Genomic DNA, 16,005 nt, shown 5'->3' with positions numbered 1-16,005 from the left:
AAGGAAGCAAAGTGGGGAAATCTCTAGGACTGGAAAAAAGTAAATGGAGAGATACATACTTCTTTTACATTGCTGGGTCCAGGATAGTGTACATTAAACAATGATAGTAATTAGAGATGGTGTGTAGGCAACCAGATAACAATGAGGGGTCTCCTGTGGTTTTGTGCTCTGGTGCTGGTGGTTGTGTCTCTGAGCGATCTGGAAAAGAAAATTACTCTGACATTTCAAAGGTATGTTATCCTAAATGCATAATAACGGACAGGGCCTGCTTAAGGTAATAATTGACCTTGCTAAAGAAGCTATGGGCCTGGGATGTTACTACCCACCATAATGTAATCAGGAATTCATGATCACATCATCCTGTGTGGTTACTTTCCATCACTGAGTTAGTTAGGCTTGCCTATGGGTGCCCCCGCCCCCCACTCCCACGTTAGCCTGTCAGGTCTGCTATGTAGCACCTTTTACCTTCACATCACAAACAGAGGACCAGCGTAGCTCAAGGAGCAGCAAAAGGCTCCCTTCCTTCTCTCCAAATAGCATCCCCTGCTCCATCCTGACCCACGTCCGGCCTCTTGGTCCTCCCCAGCCAGGCAGTGGTGGAGCAGTCAATAGGAGGTAAGGGCGTGCAGACCGCAAATGTGGACAATTCTTGGATGAAAAGGGGAGGAGCAACAGACCAGCTGCCAACAGGTGATGTGAGGAGTGAGGGGGCTTCTTGTGGGCGTGGGAGAGGGACCCTGTTTCAGTCACCTCTTGCCCTACCATGGGAGCCATCCCATTTCTGTGCAGGATACCATGAGGTGGGGCAGATTCTGGACCCCTCCTCAGAACTTCAGTTTCTAGACCATTCCTATGGCCCCCGCTCTCCCAGTCATTAAAGGCGGCAGCATCCCTCTGCCTTCTCCCAGGGGTTTCCGTCTTGGAAACTCTGGAGGCAGCGGAGCCCGTGCATCTGGAGCTCCATGACTGACACGCAAGTCCTTGCCTCAGTTTGCTCTTCTGGGAAGTGAGAGTGTAAGCGCGCCACCTCCCAGGGACCCTTTCGCAGGGACTCAGATCAGCGGGGCAAGTAGGAAGCCCCTCGCCCCCACCACAAGACAGCACCCATCTCCGAAGGCGTTCCTTCCTCCCCCGGTCACCACCTTCCTCCCTCTCCCCGCCACCCCAAGCCGCGTGGGGCTTACAGTCGCCTTAACTATTTAGGGCGAGGAGCGTGCCCCACTTCTGGGGAGAGGTGGCTTAGGGGCTGCTCTCTCCTCTCGCCCTTGGTGGCGAAAGGCGGGACGGAGAGGGTCCCCTGGACAGGCGCACAGCCCTCCCGGACTCCTCGGGGCGGACGGCCAGGCCCGGGACCCCGCGGCGGCCCGGCCAGAAGGAGGGGCCTCCCCGCTGGGCCCGGGCCCCCGGGTCCCCGGCCCACGGCTGCGCCCGAGGCCGGAACAATAGCGCGCGCGGGCGGGGGCGGGGCGGGGCGGGGCGCTCCGCCGGGCGCCGCCCCCGGCCCGCCCCCCGCGCTCGCACACCCGCTCTCACACCGACTCCCACCCGCCACCCGCCGCCCGCCGCCCGCCCAGGCACTGCCCGCGGAGCCGCCGCCGCCGCGCCCGCCATGGACGTCCGCCTGTACCCCTCGGCGCCCCCGGTGGGCGCGCGGCCCGGGGCCGAGCCGGCCGGCCTGGCGCACCTGGACTACTACCACTGCGGCAAGGTAGGGGCCGGCGGGAGCCCGGCGGGGGGCGGCCCGCGCCTTCGGACCGAGTCGGAGCCCGAGCGCCCCGGGCTGGAGCGCGGGCAGGAGTCACCTGGCGGCGTCCTCTCGGGGACACGCGCGGGGGAGGGGGGGTGCCGGCGGCGCCCACGCGCGGAGACACGCGCCCCGCCGCCCCGCCGACGGGCACACGCCGCTCACACGGATCCCACTTACACTCACGCCCCGAGTTGCTCTTATCACGGGCAGAAGTCACCCCGACAGGCACTCACGCGGCGACAGGGACACTCACACTTACCCAGGTCCCCCGACAGCCTCCCCTTCGTTCACCAGCGGACCCGCGGCCGCACCGACAGCCACGCACCTACTCACAGCCTCGCCGTCCCACACGACTCGCCCTGACAGTCACGCACAGGGCCACGCGTCACTCGCCCACCTACACACACGGCCACACTGCCGCACACGAGCCACCCGCACGCCACACACCTCGTTCCCTGCCCGTCCGCTGTCACACCCAGTCAGTCACAACTGGGGGCGGGCGCACAAAGAAGTCGCTCCGACAGCCAGACGCTCGCCCTCCAGACGACTCCCCGAGGCGCGCACTGCCACGCACAGCCGCCCAGGGACGGTGACCCTCAGGCACACCAACCGCCCTGACGGCCACAGTCACACGCCGTCACGCAGGGGCAGCCCCGGCCCCAGCCCCGCACCGCCCCTCCCCCACCCGGGTCCGCCACACTCGCCCCGTCGAGGTCCAACTTCTCAGGCTTCGCGGCGCCCTAATTGGGCCGCTTACGAAGTGTCTGTGACCGCCCGGCGGGCCGCGGATTCCGAGCTTGCAATGGCCAATCCAGGCCTGCTCCCTCCCCGAGCGGTGCACAGGCGCCCCTCCAGGCTGGGGTTGCAGGGAGGGACACCGCCCTCCCCTCCCCAGACCGCCGTCCCCACCCCCGCCAGGTTCCCGCTGCGCTGCCCCCGGCGCTGAGGACGTTCGCGTGCCTGGAGCCCAGGACAGGAGGCGTCCACACCCGCTCCCCGCGCCCGGCCGCCCGGGTCCGTTAGGTGCACCTGCGCCCTCTGCCTCTCTTCCTTCGCCCGGGAGGAAACTTTAAAACTTAGTTGGGAGCGAGATTGTCCGTGCGTCCGCCGGCCGGTGCCTCTGGCCGGGCCGGCTGGAGCCGAGCGCGGCTGTTCGTCACTCGGAGCCCGGATTGAACGGCGCGCGTGGGTTTCCCCGCGGCCCCGGCGCAGATGCGCGGGCTCGGTGGCGCTGCTTGGTGAGTGCGCGTCGGGCGGTTGGATCGCGGCCCTCCCAGGGTCTTAGCTCCACCCCACCCCCTGGCTTTTCCTCCGGGCCCCTGGCTGTGGGGGTGCTTTGAACGCGGGGCTCCCGAGGCCGGGCCTCTGAGTGCGTCCGGAGGCCCTGGGGAGTGGCTGGAGTGGCCCTGGCCAAGCCCTCCGCTGTTCGCCCCTGGCGGGGCGTGGGGTGGGGGCCAGAGGGCCTGCGGCGGCCTGGGGGCGGGGGTAGGCGGCTGTGAGGTCTCTCCAGGATGGCGGTGATTATCTTTTGTCCGGTGACCGGCAAAGTTAGAAGCCAAAGAGGGGGATGGTGTGTGTCCTGGGGAGAAGGCTGGCTCTCTGGCTGTTTCCAATCTGATGGAGGAAAAATTGATTAAAAGTATCAAGTGAAGTCTTCAGGGAGGAGAAGACAGTTCGGTGTGGGGGCCGCCGGTCTGTCTTCTGCCCTTGGTTTTGTTATTTTTTTAAATATGAAGTTGGCAAGTCTCCAGCCTCTGGTTTGGGGATACGTCTGGGCATTGGGAATTTGTGCCTCAGAGTCTCGGTGGGTGGGTGTCCCTAGGTCCGGGAGTCCTCCTTTGGGGGCTGGTGTTTCTGTAAGCCTCTCTAGAGCAGGGCAGTCCCACATGGGAGCCTTTGGGAGGCGGCACTCAGCAAAAGGCCCTGCTCTATCCTGATGCTCCGTAAAGCTCTGACTCAGCACCAGGAACCTGTGAAAACCCTGGCCGGGAGGGAAAGGCACAGGGAATGAGAACCTGGTGATTCTGGCTTCTGTCTGTGGTCTGGGACCCGCACCTGTCCCAGGGCCAAGGGTGTGTCCAGGTGGAGGAAGGTGGCCAGCTGAGCCACGAGGATGGGTGAAGGAAAGGTCTGACCTTGCACTTGTACGTGAGACAAGCTTCTCAGTCCTTCAGGCTTGTGGCATGGTAGGCATGGCAAGTCACTTGGCTCAGCTAGGGGTGGGTCAGAGGCCTGTTAGAAGCAGATCCCAAGTGGACAGTGGCCTTCCGCCATGGTGGTTGGGGGATGGGGCGTTATGACCAGAAGCTGATGGTGAGGGGCTGGGGAGGGACATGCCCAGGCTCCATCCTTCAGCTGGTCACCATCAGAACTGGAGGAGAAACCACAGTGCAGCCGTGGCCACACGGAGGGCCCGTAGGTGGGGCTGCAGAACCAGGACAGAGGCCGCACACTTGGGGCTGGGTCCTTGGTGTCCAGACAATAGGCTTGTCCCCAAGGGACCCAGGCCTGAGAAACACAAGGGCAAGCATTGGCCCAAGTGATACCGGACAATCACTGCGCAGCTGACCCGGAAGGGCCCTTGGCGACTGTTCCCTTGGTGACTGTCCCCTTAGCGATCCTCTGCACCGAGATTCCAGCCTCTTGAAACCAACGTCAGGAGCAGTGGCTCTTCTTTTGGTATCTCTTGTTTGAGAAAATACACAATGGCAAAACGCTGCTATGGTTTTATTTTTGCTCTAGATGTGTTATTTTATTTATCGGTAATATTAGCATGCATTTAAAAAATAGCTTGCCAGATACGAGGCAGGCACATTACTTATTGCAAATTATAACAGTGCTGGGTGAGCGTAGGTGCTTGTGGTCCTGTGGCCCCGAGGATCTGGGGCACCATTCTGGGAACCATTGATCCCCTCCTTCCTTGCTTCACAGAAGGGGAAACTGAGTCATGGAGTAGTGTACTCAGAGGTTGCATAGCAAGAAGAGAACAGAGCTGAGGCCTGAACCCAAGTTTCTTGACTCCCAGCTTGACACTCATCTGGCCTCCCCACTAGTCTCTGCTGTGGTTGGGGGACTCGGGGGCTGTGACAGCCTTCCTAGGGTAACTGTGAGTACCCTTCATTCAGATTTTGGCAGGGCACTTTACCACACGGCATTGCCTGAGGCTTCCTGCTCCACTGGCCATTGGTTTGGGCAAACCTGGGTTCAAATCTCCATTGTGTCTTTGTGACCCTAGGGCAAATGATTTCTTAGCTCATTTTTTGTTGGGACATGATGTTCCTACTATAAAATGCAAAGTTTAAGTGGACAGTAGTTTTGATGGCAACCACCATCCCATTCCAGATATAGAAGCATTTCCATCACCCCAGAAAGTTCCCTCATACTCCTTTCTAAGTCTACACCCCTTCCCTCTCCTCTAGAAGAAACTGCATATCTGATTTCTATTATCAAGCTTTGTTCAAGTTCGGTTTAAGTGTACTAAGTATATTTAAGTTTCAGAACTTCATATGCAGCATATATATTTTTGTCTGGCTTCTTTTTGCTCAACACAGTGTCTTTAAGATTCATTGTACTGTGTATATCCACAGTTTGTTCCATTTTATTGCTAAGTTATATTACATTTTATGATATAGCACAATTGCATTATCTATTCACCTGATGATAGATATTGGGTTTGTTTCCAGACTGAGCTATTATAAATAACGCTGCAGTGAACATTCTTATACAAGTATTTTTGTGGGTGGGACAAATAATTTAATATCTCCGAGCTTCATTGTTCTCTCAAAGACAACATTGCCTACCTCAGAGGTTTGGGAGGGTTAAATGAGGATGTAGGCTAGGATAGTCCTTGGCACATGCCAGCTATGAATTACATAATGATGGTACCAACCACCTGGAACCTATCTTGGTAAGAGGCTTAGCATTTCTGTATTTCAAGCATCTTTCCTCACTGGTCCAAACATCCTTCACGGCCAACCTGGGGATGACTTTTTCCATGCAGTGCTCCATGGCCACCCACCTTCTTTCTTCCTCCACGCTACCCCCAAACTGGTACTGCATGGGATTCAGCATGTTCTGCCATCCATCAATCAATCAACAGTTATTGAGCATCTCTTTGTGCTAGGCACTGTGCTGGGCAATCGATGCTATAGCATTGAACAAATATAACTCAGATCGCTGCCCCCTGGAGCTGATATATAGTATGGAAATCATAAGTATATGGGTGAAATATATGGTGCTGTGACCAATGGCAATACAGTTATGGAGAAAATGAAGCCAGGAAGAGGGTTAGGGGTGCCAAGGCCAGGTGCTGGTTTGCAAGTAGGGAGGTTGGGGAAAGCCTTGTGGTCTCAACCAGTGGTTCTCAAATTTCTGTACACATTAAGAATCATCTGGACCTGGCTGCTGGTGTGACTCAGTTGGTTGGGCATCATCCCATGCACCAAAAGGTTGCCAGTTCGATTTCCAGTCTGGGCACGTGCCCAGGTTGCTGGCTTGATCCCTGGTAGGGGGGTGTGCAGGAAGCAGCTGATCGATGTTTCTCTTTCACTTCGATATTCCTCTCTCTCTCTCTCTCTCTCTCTCTCTCTCTCTCTCTCTCTCAGATTAAAAAAAATCATCTGACAAGATTTTAAAAACAGATTTCTGGGCTCCACCCCCAGAGATTCTGATTCAGTTGGGCTGGGGCCCTGAGAACTTGCATGTTTAATGAGCTCCCAGGTGAGGCTGCTGCTGGTCCAGCAACCACACTGTGTTAGTAGTGGTTTGGTTGTTTGTGGGCTCCCAGCAGGCAGGAACCATGGCCAGCACCTGGCACAGTGCCTGACCCATAATTATTCAGGAAATATGTGCTGGTGTGTGAATGAATCAACTCTTTACCCACCCACACAGCTCTGGAAACAGCATCTTGTACCCGGATGGGATCTACACAAGTTTGGTTATGAATGACTGGCGTCTACTTGTGATAAAAATCCATGAAGTCGGAATTGCTATTCCCACCTTATCTGGACTTGAGATACCTGGGGCCTGCTCAGTGTCCCTGCTGGGCGAGGTCCCCACAGCTTCTTTCTGCAGGGGCACAGGTGGATGTGGGTGGGATGTGGAAAGAGCCCTGGGCCAGGTGAGCTCTGAGCTGAAATGGCTGGTCCCAGGGAATTCTGGAAGGCCACCTGCATCTCTGTTAGGGGCTTCTTTTTTACTTTCCATCTCTAGCCCCTCCTCCAGCCTGTCCTGAAGGATCCTCTAGGACCACATTTCTGTCCCTTACCCATCTCAGGAGGGGTAGCCCAGGCCTGGTACTGCTGTCCCCAGTCTGCTGGGTGACCTTGAGCATGGCAGTGGCCTTCTTTGAGCAAATCAGTGACGATGAGCCTAGTGAGATGGGGAGCTGTGGTGTGGAAATATAAGGAAATAAAGGCTGGGCATGTCTTTTATAACTGTAGGGTGTAGTGTACCCAGCTAGGAAGAGGATGATGATGAGTCCTCACAGGGCAGTCACCACCATCTCTACCTTAACTTTTGTATCCCCAGGGCTGGGCTGGCACATAGGTGCTCAATAAGTACAGGGTGGGCAAAAGTAGGTTTATAGTTGTTCATAATTAATCAATAATAATAAAAGAATAAACTCGGTTTCCCATACTCACAACTGTAAACCCACTTTTGTCCCACCCCGTATTTACTGAATGAATGAATGAGTGAATGAATTCAGGGTAGCCTGTTGTACCCTGTGGCTTGAGGAACTTAGCATCTGTTTGGCTCATACTCTGAAGACTTTGTGGTGAGCACATCGAGTCCACAGCAGGGCTGGGCCAGCTATCTCTTGGCTGACCTGTCATTCCTAGAGGGCCATCCCTGACAGAGAAGGCCCAGGGGACAGAGCCCAGCGCAGGGAGCAGCCAGTGAGTCGGGATGAGCAGATTTGAGTCTGTGCACGCAGGACAAGGCCCCATGCTACACCCTTGTCCCAAGGACTCTCCTACAGTGTGACTGTCAACTCTGTGTGACTCCGTAGGGCCATCTGTTTTGCTTCTCTGATTTACTAGAACTGGTCTCAGGATATGAAGGCAGCATATATTCTGGAGCCCTGCAGCCTGGGTTTGCATGCTGCCTTACCATGGTCGGCACAGGCAAGTTAATAAGCTCCCTGTGCTTCAGTCTCCTCTTCTGCAGAATGGGCACGTCAACCCCCTGCCCCCTGTAGGGTTGCCTGCCAAGAGGGTTGGAAATCAGGCACGTACAGCACGTAGCCCAGCAGGGAATGCGTTCATTTCTATTCACAAAGCGCAGCACAATTGAAAGTTAAAATGCCAGGGGAGCCTAGTTTCAGCTCGGGCTGCTGGAGGACGGGCCATCCCCGCAGTGCGGAGGGTCCTCCTGACGTCAGGCGTTTCCATGCCTTGGTCTATGGATTGGATTTTCCCGAGCCTCTGATTTAAGAGGTCTCCTGTTGGGCTGTTCAGGATTATGAATTGACAGGGAGCTGCTCATTTCCTCTGCGTCTTTCTGTTTCCTTCTTGAATCTGTGTGGGAGGGGAGGCAGAGAAGACTGGTTCACCTCGAAGCTGCCCCATTCACTGGCGTGGACTGGTGGGTGACCTGTGCACTCCAGGTCTCAGTTTCCTCATCTGCACCAGGGGACCTAATACCCTTTTCATAGTATTGCTAGGAAGCGCAGGTTGAAGTAACAGATATGGGAGTTCCGTTTAATTTAGAACAGTGTTTCTCAGCCTCAGCACATTGACATTTTAGACCTGATAGTTCCTTGTTGTGACGGTCACCCCATGCTTTATAGGATGTTTTATAGCAGCCCTGGTCTCCATCAACTAGATGCCAGGAGCAGCCCCTCTCTAGTCATGAAAACCAAAAATGTCTCCGGACTTTGCCAAGTATCCCCTGGGGGAGAAGATCGCCCCGATTTGAGAACCACAGATCTAGGCAGCGTGGTGTAGGTGAAGTAGACAGCGAAGGTGATGAGAGTGGTTCTTGCTTTCTCTCCAGTATTTTAGTTCTGTGTCTCCCTGTCAGTAAATTCTTCATGTGGTTGACAGTCATCTTATTTACATGGACCCAAAACCTACACAGGGGTTTTTCAGCATGGTTAGGAGCAGCAGTAAAAACATATGGTAAGTAATTATTAACTTAATGAGTCGTGGTAAATTATAATTTTATATCTTATGAAAACATGGCGTGTAACACAGGATAATAAATTCTCATCAATTACCCTGAAGCTTAAACTTGCTCCTGTACAATTGTGATTTCTGGTGTCTGCTAGAGTGAGCAACGTTGCAATTTTTCAATATGCAATTACGTGTTGGCTGCTGGTTTACAGGTGTTCAACAGATTTTTGTTGAGTGCCTACTGTGTGCTGGGGGTTTCAGCCATGTCCTGAAGGCTCAGTGGCTCAAGGGGAAACTTGTCCTTCCTGGATGAAAGGCTGTGTGGATCTGTAATTTGTATTTCATTTTATATGTAACTCAAAATGTAATTCATAATTAAACATATACTTGTCTGGGGAAGTGACAGTGCCAGGGGTGTGGAAAGGCTTCACAGGACAGAGTCTTATAGGAAACGCCAGGAGGCCACATGGGGGCGGGTGTACAGTGGTGGGAGGGCATTCTAGGTAGAGGGAGCAGCCGTTCCAAGGTGGCTTGGAGGGTGGTCTGGGGCTACTGTCAGCCTAGGGTGGGGAGGCCTGCCTGCAGGGAGCTGGGACACCAGCAGAGACCATCATGAGGAGTGTCTCAGGCCAGACTTTTAAGTAGCAGAGTGCCTTGGAGCCCGGAGTGTGGTGCAGGTATGGAGTGTTGGCTGTTGCTGGACTCAGACTGTTGTCAGCAACTGCGCCTTGGTCTTCTGCTGATGGGAGAGTTTAATAACTTGTGTTTGACTTTCCCCAGTAGCCAGGGATGCTCTGCTTAGTATAACAGTAGTACCCGGAGGGCAGTTAAAACACAGATTGCTGGGCACCAACCTCAGAATTCTCAGTAGGGCTGAGGAGGGGCGGAAAATGCGCTCTGCTAACACGTCGATGATGCCAGTGCTGTTGGTCTGGGAGGCACACTTAGCGAGCACGGCTCTAGACTAGATTATGGGAGGGTTGTCCCTGCTTGCCTTAGGGCCATGGGGAGGTACTGCTGGTTTGGGCATGTAGCTCTGGCTGGGACACGGTCGGGTATCCCGGACGCTCCTGCCTTCTTCAGGCCCCCTGCAGGTCATGGGGGAGTCTCCTTCACCTTGGAGAGACTCTTACATTGGGTTCCCTGGACACAGACTCAGTTGGAGAGTTGCTGTGGGAGGTTTCTTTGGGGGGATGTCCTTAGAAGGTGCACCTCTAAGGGAGTGAGGAAAGCTTAACTGGTCAGAGGGAGATGCTCGCCCAGAATGTGGTTACTGATGAAGGCATCTCACAGGAGCTCTGGAGCTAGGCCGGCTCTTCAGAGTGGCCCCAAATGGAGGCCAGGGGGCCGCCCATGCCTTAGATTCTTGCCCTCCCCTGTCAGTGGCTGTGGTGGTTCCCTGGGGCAGGGAGCAGTTCCCAGTGGAAGCTGTAGCTCTGAGCCCAGCAATAACATTCCCAGCAGTTGGGGGATGGATGCATAGAAAGGGGAGCACCACCATTTCAAGGGGAGGCATCTTGGGGAGAAAACACCTTCCTCTTGTTCCCAAGAGCGATGAGTCACTCACTGAGGGTTCTTCTTTATTTCCTGGTGTGAGTGAGAGCTGCAGGTTAACTGCTTCTCGGGTCCGAGTGGAGTGAAAAAGATCACAATGGAATTTTCTGGGGCCTAAGGAGATTCTCCTAACGTTCCGTGGTAGGGTTCTAGATTCTTGGGCTGTGATGTCACACATTTTCCTGTTGGGTGCGGAGGACTCCAGACTGGCTTCTGATGAGCTTCTGGGACATGCCTCAGGGGGTCACCTCTGGGCAGGGGACCATGGCTTCCTCTTGGGGCTGGAGTCCTGGCACGTTCTTCAACAAGAGGCTCTTGGCCCTGCCTCCGCCTTGATGTCGGTCAGTGTCCACGGCTTTGCCCTTCACCATCTCTGAGCTCCCAGGAAGGTCAGAGGCAAATGAGTGGGTCCATTGGAGCCATAATTACAGGATATCATGGCACATCTTTTGCTCATTTCTCACTCCTGATTGCATTTCATTCTTCTATCATTTCCCCTTTTTTCCGGAGTACCCCCATTCTTTATTTTAAAGATTGTTTTTTTTTACCCTGGCCGGTTTTCTCAGTGGTTAGAGTGTCGGCCTGCGGACCAAAGGGTTGTGGGTTCGATTCCTGGTCAAGGGCACGTACCTGGGTTGCAGGCTTGATCCCCAGCCCTAGGTCAGGGTGCGTGTGGGAGGCAACCAGTAGATGTGTTTCTCTCACATCCGTGTTTCTTTCTCCCTCTCCAGTCTCTTTAAAAATATCAATGGAAAAAATATCCTCGCATGAGGATTGACAGCAACAAAAATTGTGTTTTGTTCTCCATAAGATACACAGAAATAAGAAATTAGACAAGGGGAAAAGTGGGGGTCTAGAAGAGAGGCGAGGTAAAATGTATGTGCTGTATCTGCCATCTTGAACTAAAAGTCCCCGCTAATGGATTTTAATTTTTAAAATGTATTCTATTTTATGGAGAAAAGTGGGATAGAAATAAGCACAGATTATTCTCTGAGCTCTCACCGCATCTCAGGTACATTCACTCATATTACCTCATTAAGTCTTCATAAGAACTATGATAGGCACATATGTCCCCATTTTGTGGGCGAGCTCCAAATGGGTCAGGTTGCAAAAGGCGGCAGAGGAGTGGTCAGCAGAGCTGGGCTTGGCCTGTGCGCTCTCTGCCCCTCTGCCCCGCAGCCTCCACCCGCCAGGTGCCTGGAGTGCCACCCTCTGCAGGGGTGGAGGAGCGGGGTCAGCTTGCCCTTGTTTTTGCTGTTGGTGCGTTGGCTCTTCCGGGGGCACGGGGGTTTCCAGCGAGGCCTCCTGACTTGGTTTTCAACTACAAACATCATTTGCTAATAGAGTGCCTCCACATTAGAGCTAATTAATACGTGCTTATCTCCAAGCGGGGCCTAATTTGCAGGGATGATTTAAAGACTTGTTGGAAGTGAATCCAACTCAGGAGCATCGCCCAGGATCAATCTCACGCATGCACTCCGCTGTTCCGTTGGGCTGTGTTTTGGCTTGAACTGAACTTGATCATGTGGAAGATGGACTCTGGGCCTTTCGCTGCTTATTTATTCTGCAAATTTATCGAGTGCCTATTGGGTGCTACCTACGTTCTTTAAAAAGGTCCCTCCACCCGCCACCCCCATGCCTTCTCTGTTCTATAAGGCCTCCTGAGCTGTAAGTTAATTTCTATGCAAAACCAGATAGTGGATTCCAATGTGCCTTTCGCCTTCGGTGGAAGCGCCTGGGGTCCTGTCCTGGCACTTGCAGGCTGTGTGGCTTCGGACCTGGCACTTAAGTTCATGGAGCCCCTGTTTCCTCACGTGACCTTCACTTGCATCTCGGATTGTGGTGAGGCCTTTGGGACATCAAGGGAGTTGTCCCCTCCCTCATTCCTGCTGCCAGGTGCTGTTCAGGTCATCGAGGCCCCTCGTAGGGGGGTGTGGGTCCATCCCAGTTTTTTTAATAAACTATAGAGTCCAAGGAGCTTCCCAGTTCAGAATAGGTGTGGTGCTTCTGGCGGGGAAGGTCTCTTTTCTCTCCTGTATCGGTTCCCTTTTGTCTCATTGCAGCTCCCACAGGGACTCCTTAAGGTCCCGTTAAGCGTTCAGACTCACAAGACTCACACAGGTGACACTTGGTACCTGTCTCCTCCAAGGAGCTGGGACAGGAGTCACCACCTGCCAGCGGAGCCCATGATCCGTTCCTCGGTTTCTGCAGGAGCCCACAGAGGGGGCTGGCGTGCATCTTTGCCAGGCTCCCCACCCCCACCCCAGGTTTTAGTTCATGGGCAAGGGAATGAGACCCACAGAGGGTGAGTTTGGAAGCCACCCTGGCTTAGAAGCCTTATTCCCCCAAAGGACTCATACTGTTTGTTGCAGTTTCATACTCGTTCCTTGAAGGGTTCCTGCCAGGGGCGCGCCAGTTTCAAGAGTCACTGTGCTCAGGAGAACCTACAGCATGTCTTCTTTATCGGATATTTATAATTTATTTATAGTTTCTTCCAGTCTAGATGCAACTCACCAGTCAGGGGTCATTTTTACATAAACAGAGTTGCCTAGTAACATAGTTAACATCCCAACTTCATCAGATTTCCAGGGGAATTATGCTAGGCAATAACAAAGGTGAAATTCTTGTGCAAAAGGGAAAAGGGTTTGGTTAGCTTTTTACTCAGATTCACATTCTGTTTCTCCCGAGGGGTGGTGCTTTTGGGCATCTATTGTGGAGGAACGAATTCCTCAGTGTGTTTTGTCATATATTCCATGTTTCTGTACAGTTTCTGGTTGATCCATAGCAGATACACACACATTCTGGCCAAGAGATATGCTTTGGGATCATTGGCCTCGGATCCCATCCTGGCTTCTTTTATTCATTCATTTGTTCAGCTTCCCAAAGAACATTCACTGCCTGCCGTCTGCAGGGCTGTGTGGTAGATGCCAGGCATGGGGAGGTGACTGACACCTGGTCCTAGCTCCCGAGGAGCCACTGTCTTAATAGAGTGACAGGCAAAAATCAACAATTCCCAATGGGTGTGGGGCCATCACACCAGGCTGGGAGTAGTCAGGGAGGTCTTCTCAGAGGAGGAGACACCGGGCCTGTATTTGAAGGTGAATTTGCCACATGAAGAAGGTAGAGAAAAGCATTCCAGGTAGAAGGAATGGCATGTGCAAAGGCACAGGAAGAGAGGACAGTGTCAAGTGATGAGGCTGGAGAGGGGAGCATGGGCATTTAGAAAGCTACTTTATAACTCTGGACCTCAGTTTCCTCATCTACAAAATGGGGTTAACAGTGCTTTCCTGTTTATGAAATTAAATGAGATCATAATGCATGTTTAAGCACCTGGGATAGTTAATTTTGATTTCCTTTCAAAATATGTCTGTGGCTGCCTCAGGGCCAGGCTTTGATTTTAACACTGAAGGGCCTGGCCACCCACCTGTGCCGTGCAAGCATTTCCTCCCATGGCTCTTCTGTGAGTTGTCTCATCCCTCTCGGATGGAGCACTAAATGTTTGCACGCTATCTTGGATTATGTCTTACAGTATCAGTGAAGCACATAATTGTGTTTTCCTAATGGCTCGACATTAACAATAAGCCGTGACCCTGCTGAGGCGTTCTCTGGGACGATTTTCCATCTGCTGACAGCCACGCATCTGTCTGATGCCCTGTCAACACGTCCTGTCGTTTGCTGCTTTGTCTTGCTTTTCTCAGAGGTGGCCAGCCACCTCCCACATACCGGCTGCAGATGCTTAGCATTGGGGGCATTTACTATCCAGTGACCACGAGCCACACATCAGGATGAGCTGAGGAGCCATCCTGGCCACGATCGAGATCCTTCTGATGTGTAAATTGGATCCTGTCATTTCTCTGGGCAGTACCGCCCAGTGGGTCTCCCTTGGGGCTTGGTGAACTCTTACCAACCTATCAGGCCTCTGCTTAAAACCTTCCAGTGGTTTCCCCTCGTGTGTAGATAACATCAGATGCCTTTCTTGGCCTCCGGATTCTTGTGTGATCTAGCCCCTGCCTGCTCTTCCAGCCTGTCCAACACACCAGGCTTTGTGCTGGGGATACCATGCTGAGCAAAGCCAGCCTCCCCGCTGTGGATTCCAATCTGGCTCCCCAGGCCTGGGTAGTTTTCCAGATACCCCCATCCCTACTCTTTATTGCCCGAGGGCCTTGCACATGCTCTTCCCTTTGTGGGCATGGCTGTCTAAGCTTTATCCTCACTTCCTCAAAGACTCTGACCCCCCAATCTGTGCAGTTACCCCATTATTCTCTATCATAGTCTCTAGTGTATTTCCCTCCCATTGCGTGAGATATCTGTGAGATTACTTGGGTGTCTGCTCCACCTGGAGGACAGTAAGCTTTCAGACCACTGGAGTCGTGTTTGTTTGCTGCATCCCTGACTCCCAGCACCTTAGCATGGTGTCCGTTTGTAGTAGGTGCTCAATAAAAAGCTGTTGACAGAAGGAATGAATCAACATGGTGGTTATAATTTCCAGAGATGGCCACTCTAACATATCCCAGGCTGTGTGTTCAGGAATAACTCCCTCACCCTCGCTGGGCCTTACTTATTTGGGCATCGTTGCCAGCGGGCATAAACACATCTATGTGAGAGACACGGTGCCTGGGGACTGCAAGTGCTAGTCCATGTGAATTAACACTGGAAAACCAGGCCTCACATCCAGCCCAGCCCAAGGAAGAAAACTGAAGTGAGAGTCAAGAGGGTTGATGTTCGAAATCCTCATCATTATGGTTCTTGATGCTTGACCCCCGGGGCCAGGGCTGGCGGACCTCAGCGCACCCACCCTGTTTGTCCACTTCCCGTCTCCCTAAGGATAGTGACCTTGCCGTCTGCAGGGGCGGGGGGGGGGGGCATCACTCCCGGTTGCTTGGGTTGGGGTGTCTGGGGCACAGCCACAGCGGCCTTCAGAGATAACACATCTCTCGCTAGTCCGTGAGGATGTTTCTGTTGAGCAAGCAGGACTTTTTTGGGGCCTTCTCTCCTAAAATGATCACCTTTCCTTTGTATTAAGCTGTAAACGATGGAGACTCTGTGTAGGAAATGGGAGAAGTGACTTGTTTCTATCCCCCCAGGCAGACTCAAGAACAGTGTTTACTTGGGCACTTCCCTTTCTTAGTGTTTAACGCTGCAAACTGCTCCACGCCAGCCTGGTCCCCCAGAAGTCTCTTACCCACCTTCCTCTTCTCCCTTCCAACGTGTGTACCTTACCTATTTATTACGTTTAGTTTATGTCCCACCCCCGCCACTAGCTTCACTAGGGCGAGGCTCTGCCGTTTGCTCATGGATGTATCTATGGGAGCAAGTGTAACTGCCTCTGGTTTCGGCATTTCCCACCTACCTGGAAAACTCCTGCAGGCATGTTTTCAAATTTCTGCTCAAGCGCCACCCCCTTCAGGAGGCCTTCGCTGCTCTCCCCAGGCCTCTCTCCTCCCCCCACCCCAGCACCTGGCGCACCAGAGGCTCCCTCGGAGCTGGGCTGCTCTCTGTCCCCAGGAGATGGGGCCTGGAACGCTGTGTCCAGGAACTTGGACTTTACCTCAAGGATGGTGGGAGATGTGTTGTGTTACATTTCAGAAG

At 53.5% G+C, this 16,005-nt stretch overlaps 1 protein-coding gene across 5 annotated transcripts in view; it reads left to right on the top strand.

Moving 5' to 3' along the window:
• The first annotated feature begins 1,560 nt into the window (after positions 1-1,560).
• Positions 1,561-16,005, top strand: part of TOX2 (TOX high mobility group box family member 2) — a 117,763-nt gene continuing 103,318 nt past the window's right edge. For 4 of the 5 annotated variants that reach the window (XM_079784867.1, XM_079784869.1, XM_079784866.1 and 1 more), the window contains exon 1: positions 1,561-1,708. In XM_079784867.1, coding sequence (XP_079640993.1) covers positions 1,610-1,708 — 99 coding nt within the window. In that variant the 5' untranslated portion in view covers positions 1,561-1,609. Of the gene's footprint in view, positions 1,709-2,880; positions 2,986-16,005 lie in introns of those variants that run through there. The other variant, XM_079784870.1, reaches the window with a different exon arrangement.

Source organism: Cnephaeus nilssonii (assembly GCF_951640355.1).
Source record: "Cnephaeus nilssonii genome assembly, chromosome: 11".
In the NCBI taxonomy this organism is placed as follows: domain Eukaryota; kingdom Metazoa; phylum Chordata; class Mammalia; order Chiroptera; family Vespertilionidae; genus Cnephaeus; species Cnephaeus nilssonii.
This window is presented reverse-complemented; position numbering and strand designations above follow the sequence as displayed.